At 39.7% G+C, this 16,200-nt stretch overlaps 1 protein-coding gene across 3 annotated transcripts in view; it reads right to left on the minus strand.

Annotated features, from left to right (window-relative positions):
• BVES (blood vessel epicardial substance) overlaps positions 1–16,200 on the minus strand; it is a 36,336-nt gene that overhangs the window by 19,263 nt on the left and 873 nt on the right. For all 3 annotated transcript variants that reach the window (XM_053592527.1, XM_053592526.1, XM_053592528.1), the window contains 4 exons: positions 11,808–12,044; positions 10,530–10,654; positions 7,085–7,272; positions 6,277–6,385 (listed from right to left, as the gene is read on the minus strand). In XM_053592527.1, coding sequence (XP_053448502.1) covers positions 6,277–6,385; positions 7,085–7,272; positions 10,530–10,654; positions 11,808–12,033 — 648 coding nt within the window. In that variant the 5' untranslated portion in view covers positions 12,034–12,044. The remainder of the gene's footprint in view (positions 1–6,276; positions 6,386–7,084; positions 7,273–10,529; positions 10,655–11,807; positions 12,045–16,200) is intronic.

Consider the following 16,200-nt stretch of genomic DNA (forward strand, 5'->3'; position numbering starts at 1 on the left):
AGGGACGGTGATTGGTGGGATTCCACCTGTGATGCATCTTACAAGGGTATATGCGAAACTTAGTAAATGTAGAATGTAAACGTCTTAACACAATAACTAAGAAAATGCCAGGAAGGCTATGTTAACCAGTATGATGAAAATGTGTCAAATGGTCTATAAAACCAGGGTATGGTGCCCCATGATCGCATTAATGTACACAGCTATGATTTAATTAAAAAAAAAAAAGAAATGTTATCAGTGACTCTAAGATGTTGGAAAACACTAAATTTCATTCATACTGTCAACATATGTTACTACGCCTGGACTTCATGCCAGACACCGTTCAAGACGCTGCGGTTATGATGGTGAACAACAAAGAAAAGACCCTGGCCTGTGTAGCCTACGTTCTAGAGGAGGAAGCTGATCACAGAGAAAGAAACATGACAATCTCAGGTGGCAATTAGTGTTTTGACAACTACAGAACAGGAAAAAGTGGTGGACGATGACTCGGGAGTGAGAGTCACACATCACATCACTCGGCACGTGAACCGTCCTTATAAACATTTGAAGCACTTTTACACTGAACAACTATGTGGATGCTCAAAAGTGCCTTCAAAATGAAAGAGATAATATTCTTTCCAATTTTTCAAATGTCAAATGCAAAGGACCAGACAACGCATTCACAAGCACAAGTTAACCAGTGGTAGAGTAAGTACTTCTGACTTTCAATCCACACATACTTTCCCACCAACTCAAAATCCACCCAACACAACCGATACTCATCAAGACCATCACATGGACAGTACTCCAGCCCAGTGACCACAAGGGTGGCTGCCCGGTCCATGAAGGGCCCTTTTACATGCTAAAGAGTAATTGAATACACATCACAAAGCCTGCATTCAAGTAGAGGAAGCTGAAATAAATAAAGAAATGTAATCAAAAATAGCAAAATGTATAGGAAGAGAAATACAAGCAAATCAGCCCCAAGGAACTCCCAGAAACAGCAGGTACAGGTGAGTAAATGGAAGGCAAGAGGAAAATCTTCCACAGGAGTAACATCAGAAAGGTGAGCATGGAGGCCCAGCCACACACCTCAGTGCTAAAGAGTTAGGAGGCCTGAGGTCCTTTTTTTAATGCATAGATGTCATCTATGACACTGGAAAATATACGTCATGAGCAATGGGGAAAGGAGTTTCAAAGATGGAGCTGGAACATATTCTTCTAAGTAAAGTATCTCAAGAATGGAAGAAAAAGTATCCAATGTACCCTGCCCTACTATGAAACTAATATACGGCTTTCACATGAAAGCTATAACCCAGTTACAACCTAAGAATAGGAGGAAGGGGAAAAGGGAGGGGAGGGAGGGGGGAGGTGGGCAGAGGGAGAGTGATTGGCGGGATTACACCTGCGGTGCATCTTACAAGGGTATATGTGAAACTTAGTAAATGTGAAATGTAAATGTCTTAGCACAATAACTAAGAAAATGCCAGGAAAGCTATGTTAACCAGTATGATGAAAATGTGTCAAACGGTCTATGAAACTAGTGTATGGTGCCCCATGATCACATTAATGTACACAGCTATGATTTAATAAAAAAAAAAAAAAAGAAAGAAAGAAAGAAAAAATCACCCAGGAGAAAAAGAAGAAGAAATTGTACTTAAGTGATACACAGGGCATTCAACTTCTCTTCCACCATTTGAATGACTTCAAGTTTCCTCTGAGGTAAAAGAGTACAAGTATATTTTCACTATGACACTATAATTTGCTTGGCAAATTCATTTTTAGTGCTACTTGCAAATTAAGCCTGTTTAAATAAACTAAATATAAACTTAGTAACAGTATTCAAATAATAAGCTGTACTGGGTGGTGCCTATGGCTCAGCAGGGGGTTCAAACCCAGTCCTGGCCAAACTGCAACAAAAAATAGCTGGGCATTGTGGCGTGCGCCTGTGGTCCCAGCTACTCGGGAGGCTGAGGCAAGAGAATCGCCTAAGCCCAAGAGCTGGAGGTTGCTGTGAGCTGCAATGCCACGGAACTCTACCAACAGCAACAAAGTGAGATTCTGTCTCAAAAAAAAAAAAAAAAAAAAGCTATACTGTAGAGTCTGAGTAACCTATAGACCAGTAAGGGCAGGGATTTAGTTGAGGGCCAGCAGTAAGGGTGCTGACGGAGGTCATTTTGCTTGATGGCTCGATGCTTCATTTCTGCCAAATAGATAGCATCATTTAATAATTTCCTCTCACAACAGTCAAGTGGAGTGTATTTTTCTTTTTTTTTTTTTTTGCAGTTTTTGGCCAGGGCAGGGTTTGAACCCGCCACCTCTGGTATATGGGGCTGGCACCCCACTCCTTGAGCCACAGGTGCCACCCAAGTAGAGTATATTTTTAACAAGAATTTTTTATAAATCAATGTAAGAATTTTTAAAGCTCCTATAAAATAAATTCACTTCTTAAGTTATTGGATACTTCAGCTGTGCTAGGCTGGAGTCCTTGTGAAGGATTTTACTGAAGAGATAAAATGGCAAGACCCAAAAAGGATCTTTAGTGGGGCTTGAGAGTAAGCGTTTGCAAATGGTTGCCGTGATTACCCTAAGGCACTGGATCACTCCCTCCTTTTAGACTGACATAAAGAGAAGACGTGGGCTCTGTGCCTGGAGAGTGAGGGTGTCGGAGGGACTTGCCGCATGGGTCCCCATCGGAAACAGCAGTGCGACCCCAGGACTGGCTGACAATCCTCGGGGAAGGATTACTTTTTTCATGTGTGATACAGCATTTCACACACCAGAACATGAAAATATCTCAGAAGGGGTCTATACAACGAATGCTTTTTGAGTTCCCATAAGCACCAAAATAAAGCAGATTCGCAACTGGTATATTAAGCTACTTTGCTTCACTGAAATAGTTACTTAGTATTAAGAGAACGTTTTCCTTAAATACCAGGTAAAACTTAGTGTCATTTATTTCACAAGAGCTTGGGAGCATATGCCTCCCAGACCACTCCTCTTCCCGTGAAGTCAGAAAAGCTTTGATTTTCCGTCTTTGCAGCACCAGGACATCCAACCGGCTGTGGGAAGGCAACAGCCTGAGCCAGAATGTACAAGAAAAGCTCCCGCGGGGTAAAGCTCGCTTGATGTAAAAATGGCACAAAGAAGAGGGAACCTAATATACCATGTTACCTCTACCTTTTGTGATAATGATACTCAAGATTCTAGCAATAGTTACAAATGGCAACCAAAAAATTAAAAAAAAAAAAAAAAAACCAGTAAGCTCCCAGGGGATAATGAGCCGACTGTCCAGCTCTCTCACTACACCTATTACTGTGATAATCACTACACATTTACCCGAGCAGCACCCACTGTGCAATCTCAAGAGACTGTCACTGAGTGTACTTGCCTTTTCTTGCTTCCTTTTCATCCTACACACTATCTCACGAGCACTGTAGTCACAGGATTAATTTAAAGAAAGAAAAACTGGAAGGAAGTAGCTCCTTGTCAGAACTCTGGTAAATGGTCAGAGTTAGGGAAAGAGATTACCAGGTAAAAAGCATGTGGGTGGAGAAAGCACGACCTCTGATCATTTTGAATGTCGTCCACCATTGGCACAGGTAGCAAGAAGTTGTCCCTGGGAGCACCCAGTTCCCATTTGGGGACTTTCTTCAGTAAATGGCAATATGCATACCCAGATGGGTAACACCTATTGTTTTTTTACTGTTGAGTAACTGCCAACAGGAACATGCTATAAACAATCAAAGCATAATCTCTCCTGAGGACTTATTCTGATAGAGTCGGCTCCATCTGTATAGGACACAGGGTTGCTGGGGTAGAGTAGTTTTTATACACTGACTGAGCCAGGAAGTGCCCCACTGACTCTGTGCAGAGAAAGGTTAACTGGGATTAGGAAAGGCTCTGTACCTGCTCTGCACCCAGCTATGGTAAAATGATTTTCATCATGTTTTTGCAATCTTCACAGTAATTATTGGGAACAATTCAACTACCAAAATCCAATCCCCAGTCCATAAGGAGAAAGAAAATTGTAGCTAGTGGTAGGACTTTTTTTTGTTTTTGTTAATTATAAATATGGCCAGGGGTCCAGTGGCTCCCACCTGTAATCCCACTACTCTGGGAGGCTGAGGTGGGTGATTGCTTGAGCTCAGGAGTTGGAGACCAACCTAAGCAAGAGCAAGACCCTGTCTCTGCTAAAAACAGAAAAAACTAGCTGGGTGTGGTGGTGTGTACCTATAGTATCACCTACTTGGAGGCTGAGACAAGAAGATAGCTTGAGCCTAAGAGTTTGAGGTTCCTATGAGCTATGATGATGCCATGGCACTCTACCAAGGGCAACAGAGTCAGACTCTGTCTCAAAAAAAAGAAATGATAAATACAATTTGAATTTGGTATAAAAGATAGCATTTTTAGTATTTCTGGCCTCTTAGGGTCTATTTGATTCTGAAAACAAAAGAGGTTTAGTTTCTACCCTATCCCCCAATACCAGTCTCCTCAATATTATGTGAGCGACTTGGGGCGGCACCTGTGGCTCAAAGGAGTAGGGTGCCGGACCCATATGCCAGAGGTGGCGGGTTCAAACCCAGCCCCGGCAGGAAACTGCAAAAAAACAAAAAAACAAAAAACTACCTGCTACAATACACAGAAAAACAGATGCAACAGATAAATGTTGGCCTTTGGAAGAAGAAACTGTATAAAGGCAGAGGAAAGGAGAGAAGAAAGAAGTGGACCTGCCCCAGTTTGTACATGATAGTTTGTACATGTTTAAAGATAGAATGAGATCATAACTCTCACGGCAAAGCTGACCCCACAATGACCGGGTGAGGGTATAAATTAAAGGCACCAGGATATAGCACTAGCTTTCTCCTCTGTATCTAAACCCAGCCAGCTTGGGCACAGGGTTGCACACGTGAACTAACACGGGACCTGCTGGTAAAATTCACACAATTTTGACAAGTGGCACCAGTTACTCAAGCCGGGTGGGAGGAGGGACAGGGCTGAAATCATTGTAAAGGAAATAAACCATATGTCCATAAATCTTCCCTCCACTCCTCATCCCACGTGGTAAGGCATCTCAAAATGAGACTCTAAAATAAGATTTTGCCATCAAGAAACACTGACATTTCTTCCTCCCTCAGGTGGGAACATCCTTTTCAATTTCATTTCCTACCTAAATAGATTTGCTTTCTTGCTTACAAGCATTTCTGTTCTCAGACTAATTTCCTCACTGCTCTTTATCCAGGGGCGGAGACTAAAGGGAACTCTCACCTATTTTCTTACTGACTGTGTACCAATAACAAAGGGAAAGAATCAGAACGAAGTCCCACGTAACAGAGCAATTTGTTAAAATAAAAAAAGAATCTTACTAACTAGTCCACATTCAAATTATTGCTCCTCTGAAGAACTTCATTCTTCACCCTTAAACATATTCATTATATGGGGCGGCGCCTGTGGCTCAACGGGTAGGGCGCCGGTCCCATATGTCGGAGGTGGCGGGTTCAAGCCCAGCCCCAGCCAAAAAAAAAAAAAAACATATTCATTATATATACAAGAGTGAAGTGATTCCATTTTTTTTATACGGATTAGTAAAATGAATTCTCTAGAGCAAAGCCAGTTTCCTGTTTTCCCCCAATAAAAGTAATTAATTATATGATTTAGCAACACTGATTACCTACAATTGCATTTTTTCTCATAAAAGCATTAGGGCAGAGCCCATAGCTCTGGGGGTAGAGCACAGTCCAGATACACAGAGGCTGGTGGGTTCAAACCTGGCCAAGGACAGTTAAAACAACAATGACAACCACAACAACAAAAAAAATAGCCAGGCATTGTGGTGAGTGCCTATAGTCCCAGCTACTTGGGAGGCTGAGGCAAGAGAATCGCTTAAGCCCAAGAGTTGGAGGTTGCTGTGAGCTGTGATGCCACAGCACTCTACCCAGGGCGACAGCTTGAGACTCTGTCTCAAAAATAAATAAATAAATAAATAATATTAAAAGCATTAGGTGTTTTCTATGGAAAAATATAAACATTCAATAATCTACACATAAAAAAATAAAAAAGCAGCCAAACTCCCAACCTAGCAATGACAGTGTCAATGTTACAAATTAGGACATATCTTTCTAGAACTCTTTTGTACATATGTACATACTGTTTTTTAAAAAACTGAGATCACATTATAATATTATATGGTAACCTATTTTTTTAGTAAGTCATGGCCACTTTTATATTATTATCCTTTAGATTTTGAATGAGACACAAACTCATTTTAATCTTCTTAAAAATCATGCGAAAACATACCTGGAATTTTTCACCTTTGTGCATCTGAGTTGATCTAAATTCAGGAGAATCTATAAAGGCACAGGGGTAAATGTTATGCAGAAAATGTCCTCGATAGGAGACCTTCATTCTGACAATAGAAATTAATGTTAAAAATATATAATATTCCAAAAATACATATATAATATTCCACAAATAACACAATAACCCTTAAAAATTGCCATATTCCCATAGGATTATATTTTGTACTAAAATTTTAAAGATTTCAAAGGTGACATACATAATTAAAATCACTTCCTGAGGCACAAGTATTTAAAAAAATAATGTATGAGGAAAAAAAAGCGTCTGGGACCAGACAGGTACTCATACAAACTGTTACGCGAACTGGGAGATTTCTGAGAGGGAAAGGGGTACTATTAATAATTATTCTAGCACAACCTAAACTGTCTCGTGGAAGTTATATTTTTGTGATATTCAAAAAAATAAACAAACTACCTCTGAAACATGTCTGAGCTCTTGAATGTTAATGCCTCATTTAAACCTACTTCTATTTTGACTCAGTAAATAAAAGGTCAAAGATTGTTAAAATATTCACAATCAAAAATTCTGACATCAACAGGAGTCGGAGCAGGAAATCCTGCTTTGTTTGAACGTGTGGCTGTACCCACAGCATTCCACAATGTAGTGGTAAAATAAAACTTCACCACCAGCAAACTCTGTGACCGCTTCCTTGGTCAGCTGGCAACATTTCTCTCCATTTATCTCCTTCCCAGTGGCCACAAAAAGACCTAAGGTGAAGGAGGGATTTCAGTCTCCACAGAGCACTTACTTTCCCTTCAGGAGAATACTCAGACGGTCATCAACTGAGGTTTTATCCTCTGCAGCATAAGCCTGGCCCTTTTTCAAGGTTTGGATCATGCAAAACTGTCCAGTTAATCTTCTGAACAAATCTGGAGGCACTCGGAGTGGTTCAAACAATCGCCGGTAGATGCCACTGAGTTCCTTTTCAATCTTCACCTGAAAGGCAAGAATGGCTAGTACACTCCTAGGGCACGAATGCAGCAACCTGAAATCCTGATTTCTGTGCTCTAGACACGGTTTCGAGAATAAAGAAATCCATGACACATACTATCAGCCTTCTGTATTTAGGTCAGTGGAATCTTAAATGGCAGGTAAATGGTGACACAGGTTTACACTTCCGATGCTGAAAGGGCACTTTCGCATTTGAACTGAACTGAGAGCAGAAGGGGAAGATTTGCACTGCTGACCACGCCTGCTCCTGTGGGCCATCACATCTGCTCCTGTGGGCGATCACCCAAGTGCTGAGGTTCGCAATGTTGTGACAACATTTACCTCTCTGATTTAGCACTTTCCATGTATTTCATCAATAACTAAAAACCTTTTTTGTGAAGCCTTTGTTTCACAAAGGGAAATTATTATTATTATTTTTTTTTTTTAAGAGACAGACTCTCACTTTGTCACCCTCAGTAGAGCGCTGTGACACCACAGCTCACAGCAACCTCCAGCTCCTGGGCTTAGGAGACTCTCTTGCCTCAGCCTCTTGAGTAGCTGGGACTACAGGTGCCCAGTAGTCCCAGCATAACACCCAGCTATTTTTTTGTTGTTGTTGTTGCAGTTTGGCCAGGGCCAGGTTCGAACCCCCAGCCTTGGTATATGGGGCCGGCGCCCTACCCACTGAGCCACAGGCGCTCACCCCATGAAGAGAAATTATACTAACTTTTAAATACTACAGCAGGAAAATAAACACACAAAATGGGACTCAATGTGGAAACAAGTTTACAAAAATAATCCACATAATAAGTGTTTTATCCCCATTCAATTACTATTTAATGTGCCAATGCAGGAAACAAATGTGCACAATTGCAATCCTCGTTTCACATTACAGAGTCTCCAGTGAAGGAAAGTGAGTACAAGAGTTTCAGTGTGATAGTTTCATCCTCAGCTGGAATGAACTCTGTACAAGGAAGAAGCCACTGGAGAACGAGGCTGGCTGCTAGGAAAGAGGAAAGCAGTGGTGTGATGGCCTCTGTGCTCAGATTCTCCCAGGCCCAGGCCATGCCCTGTTTGGGGCCCAGCCCAGCATTAGTCTCTGCCAGTCACACGAATTGGATGCATGGGCAACTGTACTGCACTACATGAACTTTGGTGTCCAAATCAAACAGGCATCTGTCCCATTGAAATCACTGGCAGATACACTACAAAGCCTATAGACCCAGATCAGGACAGCTGCTCCAGCCTGACGTCAGGCCAGCATCTGCAATGAGCCCACTTGTCCTGCTGTTTCAATCTAATGAAGAGCTAGCATTTGCATTTTTCAGAAAAAGTAGGTTTATAATCTGAGAAGAAACCTAAGCACAGATACTAAGGGATTTACCTGCTTGCTGCCATGATCACACCCATCAACTTCTGACATTCAGGAACTCTAATCCTCATTTTTACTATCATCTGCTTCCCCGGGTCCAAAGCTCTAGTAGTGAACATTTGAAATAATTTATTCACAAAGATGTTCCACTTCCTGCATGCACACTACCCAAAGTGCCACAGCAATGAACATGTGGTCCAAGAAGTGCACTGATACATATTTATAATCCACTCATCCTGCAAGTCTCAGCTCGAGTCCCAAGTTCTTCATGAAGCCCTCTTAATTCCTTTTCTCTATGAAAGCACCCACTCATCTAATGTTTTCATGAGCACCTACTGTGTGCCAATCATGGCTGACAGGAACAGGATACCACAAGGTGGTAGCTGTTATTATTGTTCCTAATTATTTGCTGCACTAACCCCTATAAGAGGATTAAACATCCCCTTACCCCACCCCACTTTCCACATGATTGAGCTTGGCCATGTCACTTGCTTTTGTCAATGAAATGTGAGCAGAAGTGACATGTGTCTCTTTTGAGCAGAAGTTTTAAGAGACTTTGGGGGTTTCTCTTTTGTTCTCTTGTTCCTTCCCCTCTGCCATGAGACTGCATGATTCAAACAGAACCTGCTGCTTCAGCAAAGATCCTGAAATCAATCAGATACATAGAAAAAAATCACAGCTGCCAAAGTCAACATATAAGATGGGTGAGGAAAAAAGCCTGGTATTGTTATATATCACCAAGATTTTTAAACTCATTTACTATATAGCATCACCTAGAGGAAACTGACTAATACAGCAAAGGAACAGTGTCTGAGTGTCAGTGTTTGAGATGACAATCTAGTGAAACGCCTGTTATACGTAGGGTGTCCACAAAGTTCACATGCCATTTAAAATAAGTCTGTGACACATACTATCTGCTATCTGTATTGGGTCAATGGAATCTTACACAGTGGGTAAATGGCAATTAAAATAAATTGCGCTCGAACTTTATGGACACCCTGCGTATCACCTATAAGATTCAAAATGTAATCTCTTATGAATGACCTTGTTTTCAACATAATATGAGGGCAATCACTGTATCTTTTACTTTACCAAATGTTTGTTTGTGTTTTGGACAGTCGGTACACACGTATGGAATGATTTCTAGGAGCCCTGCTGTTTTCTCACTCTATTTTTGTTCTGTATGACAAGAAAATACAACAACATAAAAAGTTAAACACTAGTGTTCTGGTAACAATACCCCAAAAAAATGAGTATTCTGGGCATAAAAAAATACACAGCCATTATATTAAAAAATAGCACCAACTATCTGTAAATCATTAGAACATTTATAGAAAGTACTTAATAGTAAGCAATTTTATAAGTAGGCAAATATATATTCCCAAGTGACATTTGAATAGCAACAGAAAAAAGAAGTAAGTAATATGACTTAAAAAAGAAAATAGTATCTTATTCACATTCCTCAAACTTTAATAATTAAGAAAGTTTTAAAAATTCATTTGTAGAGGGAGGGAGATTGGGGTGCTCCCACTTACGGGTACAATGTAAGGTCATAGGGCACACCTCTTGGATTTGGGACACAACTACAAGAGGGACTCTACCTAACAAATGCAAATATCGTAACCTAGCTGTTTGTACCCTCACCTTAATCTGAAATAAATAAATAAATAAATAAATAAATAAATAAATATAAAAGCTCCTTTATAGAACAAATTTCATAGTGCTCAAATGCTTCACTTACAAGCATATATATAAACAGAAAGTCTAATCTGCAGAGCATTGACATTAAAGAAACCAAAAATGTTAGCTGTTCATTCCAAGTCAGAACAAAGCACTTTTAAAAGGTTTTGGCTTTAAAATCACTTCCTTATTAATTAATTTTAGTAATTACCGGTCTTTTCTTGTATAAAAGATATGAAAGATGCAAAATGTTGACACCCAAGAACACAGAGTTCCAGATCATTATATCCAAGGCACATCGGTAGAGAGTGGCCCAGACAACGTAGAGGGTGCATCCTGTTGAATGACAAAATGAACATGTTAGACATCCAGAACAGCTTCAGCAGGTAGCTGAGTCAGTCCGTCATCCTCTGTCTCCTCAGCACTCCTCCCTTTCCTCTCCCCGTAGATTGCCTGCACTGTGGATAATGCCTGACCCTATTATACACACACAGTTTTTAACCTTTCTGGCACTGGTGAATGGTTTCATGGAAATGCTTCATGGATATGCAGATACTACTGTATGGATATGTTGGACAAAGACATAATTCACATCCCCGGCAGCACAGAGCAAGACGGCATAAGATTTTATCATGCTATTTCAGAATAGCTTGGAATTTAAAATTTACAAATTACTTATTTTTGCAATTTTCTGTTTGCATTTTTGAACCATGGTGACTTCAGAAAGTAAAACCATAGATAAGAAGGGACCGCTACTATAAATCAAACACATTTTAGAAATGCCTAAGCCAATTATCACCCTGTTTCATTTTGTTTTTTGTGGGATTAAAAAAAAAAAAAAAACAACATATGCTTTGTTGCAGAAAACTTATGAAGCACTGAAATATTTTCTCAATGGAGAAAAATCCATACTTCTACAGCAGGATTACTGGGGCCACATATATACCACTGTATAGACATATTTAAACTATGTGTCTGGATAATTGCCTTACTGGCCACAGGAAATGTCTTTTCAAATAATAATAGTTAAAACTAAATAACTCTAAATCAAGTACATATGAGACACACACATACACATACTCTTATTTATTCTCACACAACAACCCTAGAAAGTGGTATTATTTTTACTCTTGTTTGACACATGAGAAAATGGAGGTAGTAGAAAGGTTAAATCCCTTGCCCAAATTACACAGTTAGCAAATATGAAGCCAGGATTTGAATCACACAATGTGTCCCCAAAGTCCACACTCTTACATGTGAATAAATTTTCTGGTTATCTGAAAAATCTAAACAACACATGAAATCATACAGAGTGACAGATATGGCATGTTAAGATCGTACGTTCTGCGGTACTTAACATACTACTAATTAAGTAATGAAGACCTATGGTTTTTGGTATGTTATAGGCCTGACAAGGAATACTCTAAGCCCCAACACAAAGCCCATCTGATATCAGTTTTAGAAAAGTTACATAAAATCTCAGTCTTACCTATTGTGAACATCCCCCTAAGAAATATCATATGAAGGTGAAGAGTGGTGGGAATAACCAACCCGATTGCAAAACAAACATTTGCTACATGAAAAACGAGATGATGTATCTCTCTCCAGTTTTCACAAGTGGTCTTATTGGAAGGCACAGGTATGATAGTTTCTAACTCAGGTGTAAAACCTATGGCAGTTGATTCTGTGAATGGGCTGGACTCTGAATAATTCATCTTGAAAATTCCTGTAAAAACAAATAAACAATAGGATAATCATAAAAATGGCAACCCATTTCTAGCTGTTATATGAACATTACTTCTGTGAGTTAAATGTTGATAAACAGAATCCTCTAGTGCTTATGAATTAGATAGACCCAAGTTCAAATCCCAGCTCCGTCACATATTAAATATATCAATTTCCTTAACTGTTAAATGATGATAATAATACCTCATTGGCCATATGACTAAATGAAACATATAAACAACTCAGCACAGTGTACAACTATTGCCTTATACTACATACATGCATATACATGTGTATACACACACATATATGGTATATGTATATATATACACATACTTGGTGGGGAAGGAAGGAGTGATGGGATTAACTAATCTAAAAGATATGAACCACAAAAATTACAAAGTTATCTGGTATAGTCTTCTAGCATATTCCCACTGGTGACACGGAATCCAAACACAGGGAAAAATAACTAGAAAAACTAATTGTTTGAATACTTTGTAGCAAACATTAACACCCTCCTCTACTATTTGAAGGTTCTGGAAGTTGAGAAGGCTTTATTTTTATACCATCATTAAATCAGATACATACACAACAATTTAATATAAATATATATATTTATAATCATAAACAATATATAATCATATACATTACTGTAAACATTTATATATACACACAGAGATGTAACATTTAAACTTTCTCTTATTGTCTAATTTAAATCTCTACTTTCTTTCAATAATACCATGTAATTCTAGTTGGTACCACTTACAGATTGAAAAGCAGTTAACTTCTAGTTTATTTACATGGAGGAAAGGTCATGAATACACATCTGTTTAATGTAAAATCTATAGCAAATACATCTCACAGAACATAACTTTTACACATGGTTATATAAAGCTTAACACAAAGTGGCACTATTTCCTGACTATATCACCTGTCCTCGGTGATATAAAAAAACTCTCTATTGGCAGCACCCATAGCTCAGTGAGCAGGGCACCGGCCACTTCAACACGGCTGGCAGGTTGTAGCCCGGCCTGGACCTGCTAAATAACAACTGCAACCAAAAAATAGCTGGGCATAGTGGCGGGTGCCTGTAGTACCAGCTACTTGGGAGGCTGAGGCAAGAGAATCCCTTAAGCCTGAGAGTTTGAGGTTGCTGTGAGCTGTAATGCCATGGAACTCTACCAAGGGTGACGCAGTGAGACTCTGTCTCAAAATAAATAACTAAATAAATAAATCTATTATTAATTATGCAAATTTGGCCTTGACAAACAAACACTATGTTGGTTTATGAACTATGTGAATTATTCTGTTTCAAAGAAAGAATTCCATGTGGGGACCCAAAAATATCTTTACATTTAATTGAGGAATATGTATTTCTTTCAAAATAATATTATACAATTAATATTACTTTTCTATTCATTGTTTTTGACATACTAGAAGTTTTAGGTGGTAGAATAATTGGTATAAAATGAGCAGCCTGAAAAGATGTTAGCAGACAAATATGATAGAATTCCATATCTCGAGATAAAAAAAAATACATGGATTGTGGTATATGTACACCATGGAATATTATGTAGCCTTAAAGAAAGATGAAGACTTTACCTCTTTCATGTTTACATGGATGGAGGTGGAACATATTGTTCTTAGCAAAGTATCTCAAGAATGGAAGAAAAAGTATCCAATGTACTCAGCCCTACTATGAAAATAATTTATAGCTTTCATATGAAAGCTATAACCCAATTATAGCCTAAGAATATGGGGAAAGGAGAAAGGGAAGGGAGGAGATGGGGGAGGATTGGTGGTGGGAGATTAATTGGTGGGACAACACCTATGGTGCATCTTACAAGGGCACATGTGAAACTTACTAAATGTAGAATATAAATGTTTTAACACAATAACTAAGAAAATGCCAGAAAGACTATGTTAACCAGTGTGATGAAAATATTTCAAATTGTATATAAAACCAGCCATGGTACCCCATGATTGCATTAATGTACACAGCTATGATTTAATAAAAAGAAAATGGTAATTTACAAATTGGGAATTAAATGATCAAGTCAATTAAAGATCTCTTTACATAATTCTAAACTAGCTTATCAATACAAATAGTGATAATTGACTCATTTACTTATTATCTGTCAAAAGTAAAGAAACATAAAACTTCAATTATTTTCCAAGTATCTGAATCAATATATACACACAGAGATGTAACATATAAGCCTATTGTGACGGGAGAGGATCATTATTTTAGTAACTACATTTATAAACGTTTGCTTTAGAGGGTCAAATCAGAATTAATCTCATTAACTTCCGAAGGAGAGTGACATAAAAGTCTTCTATCACCCATAAGCTAACCTTAACTACCCTAGTATACATAAGTGAATAATAACTACCATTTCTACAGCACTTTAGAATGTGCTTACACTCCCATTGTCCTATTTATTCTTCTAACTATTCTTTGTCCTCTATGAGGTAGGGACAATGTTTATTCATCCCAGTTAGGGGTGGGGAACCTGTGGCCTTGGGACCACATGTGGCTTTCCAGATCCTTAAGGGTGACCTTTTTACTGAATCCAATTTTGAAGTTTGGATTTAGTGGCGGGGATACATAGATTCTATGTATGTATTTATTCTAAGGGCCAGCCTCTAAAAGTGCTCTACTTTAATAGAGATGAAAGCCATATTGAAGGGACATAAACAAGACAAACATTTTGAGAAATCACTCTCAGCCTCCCCAGACCTCAGTAAAGACAGGGGAGTGCCTAGTCTTCCTGAGATTCTACATGATGAGCCACCAGTGAGCCACATAAGCCAAGGAAAGTCACTTCTGCTCCGGGAGCCTGTCTCTCCTTTGGAATTGAGGCAGCTGGACTAGCCAGTCTTTAAAACTCCAGCATATAAACATTCATGCAATAAATTAATCAGCAGTTAATCCACCTCAAAGCTACCTAATTTCACATGGATTGCCTACTAATCCCCTTTAGTTCAATTCTGGGCTTTTAAAAGTTCTTAACGTGGCACTAAAAGTTCCAATTTCTGGCCCAAAGATAGGAAAACTACAATGCACTGGCCCAAGAACCAGCAAATAATAATAGCAATTTTTAAAAGGTGGGATCTCCTACAACGTATTTTGCTGCACCACACCTTACTAAAAACATATATACATACAGAGATCTATAAAAAGATATATTATCTATATAAACACCTATAAATACATAATTGTCTATTGTAAAAGCAATTGTTTAAAAAAAGATCAGATCTTTGATTACCACTTAATGCATTTGGCATACACTGAGCTATCCTTCTACAAAAAGGAATGGGTCTAAAGCGAAAGGTTAGTTTGGTAGATTGGTGAACTTTGAGACTAATTGTGACTAAATTAAGAGAAATTATCTTTCTTTTTAGTTTCTCAAAGTCTAATTCCTCAAATAACCTATATTGTGAAGTCCTATTTATCGGTTTTCAAACAGATGTTCGCAGGGCTAAATAGGTAAATGATGAAACTAACATTAAACCTTCCTCAAACTACAAAAGCAAAGAAGATAACCGCAAAGAGCAAAAGTCGCGCTGGTAGGCTTACTTCGTTCTGTAATTCTACGGGAATCTTTGCATGTTGTGGGAATAGCAAATGTCTTTTCGCACTATTCATGCTTCAAAGCAGGCAATTTCTGGGATTTGCCCAACAACCGGCTTCCCTAAGGTTCCGGGAACAAAGGTGCGATGGGTGTCGAGGACCACGGGTCCTCAGCCATCTGCTCCCCTGGGACCCCGCTCATCTCGATCGTTAAAGAAGGACGGTCCGTGTCAACTGTCCTCGCAGACCAGGATGAGGCGTGAGCGCAGCGCCCCAGCTCACATTCCCACCGCCGAGCCGGGGTGGGCGACACCGTGCGACCGGCTGCACGCAGCCTCCGCGCGGGACCTGGTGACCCTACAGTGGGCAAGGCGCCGCGGCGTGCTCGGCAGAGGGGGCGCCGGGAGCCCCGGGGAGAGGGGAGAGGCCGGGCGCACCGGAGGGCTTGCTGGTCGCCAGCGCGGGACCCGGTGGGGCCGAGCGCTGGGGCGCTGGCGGTGCCCGACCCAGGCTGCAGCAGCTGACCCTTGAGGCCGACCCGGGGAGGAGGGCGGCCTCCGAGGACCCCGAGCCTCGCGAGGGC

The sequence above is a fragment of the Nycticebus coucang genome, chromosome 5 (assembly GCF_027406575.1).
Source record: "Nycticebus coucang isolate mNycCou1 chromosome 5, mNycCou1.pri, whole genome shotgun sequence".
NCBI lineage: Eukaryota > Metazoa > Chordata > Mammalia > Primates > Lorisidae > Nycticebus > Nycticebus coucang.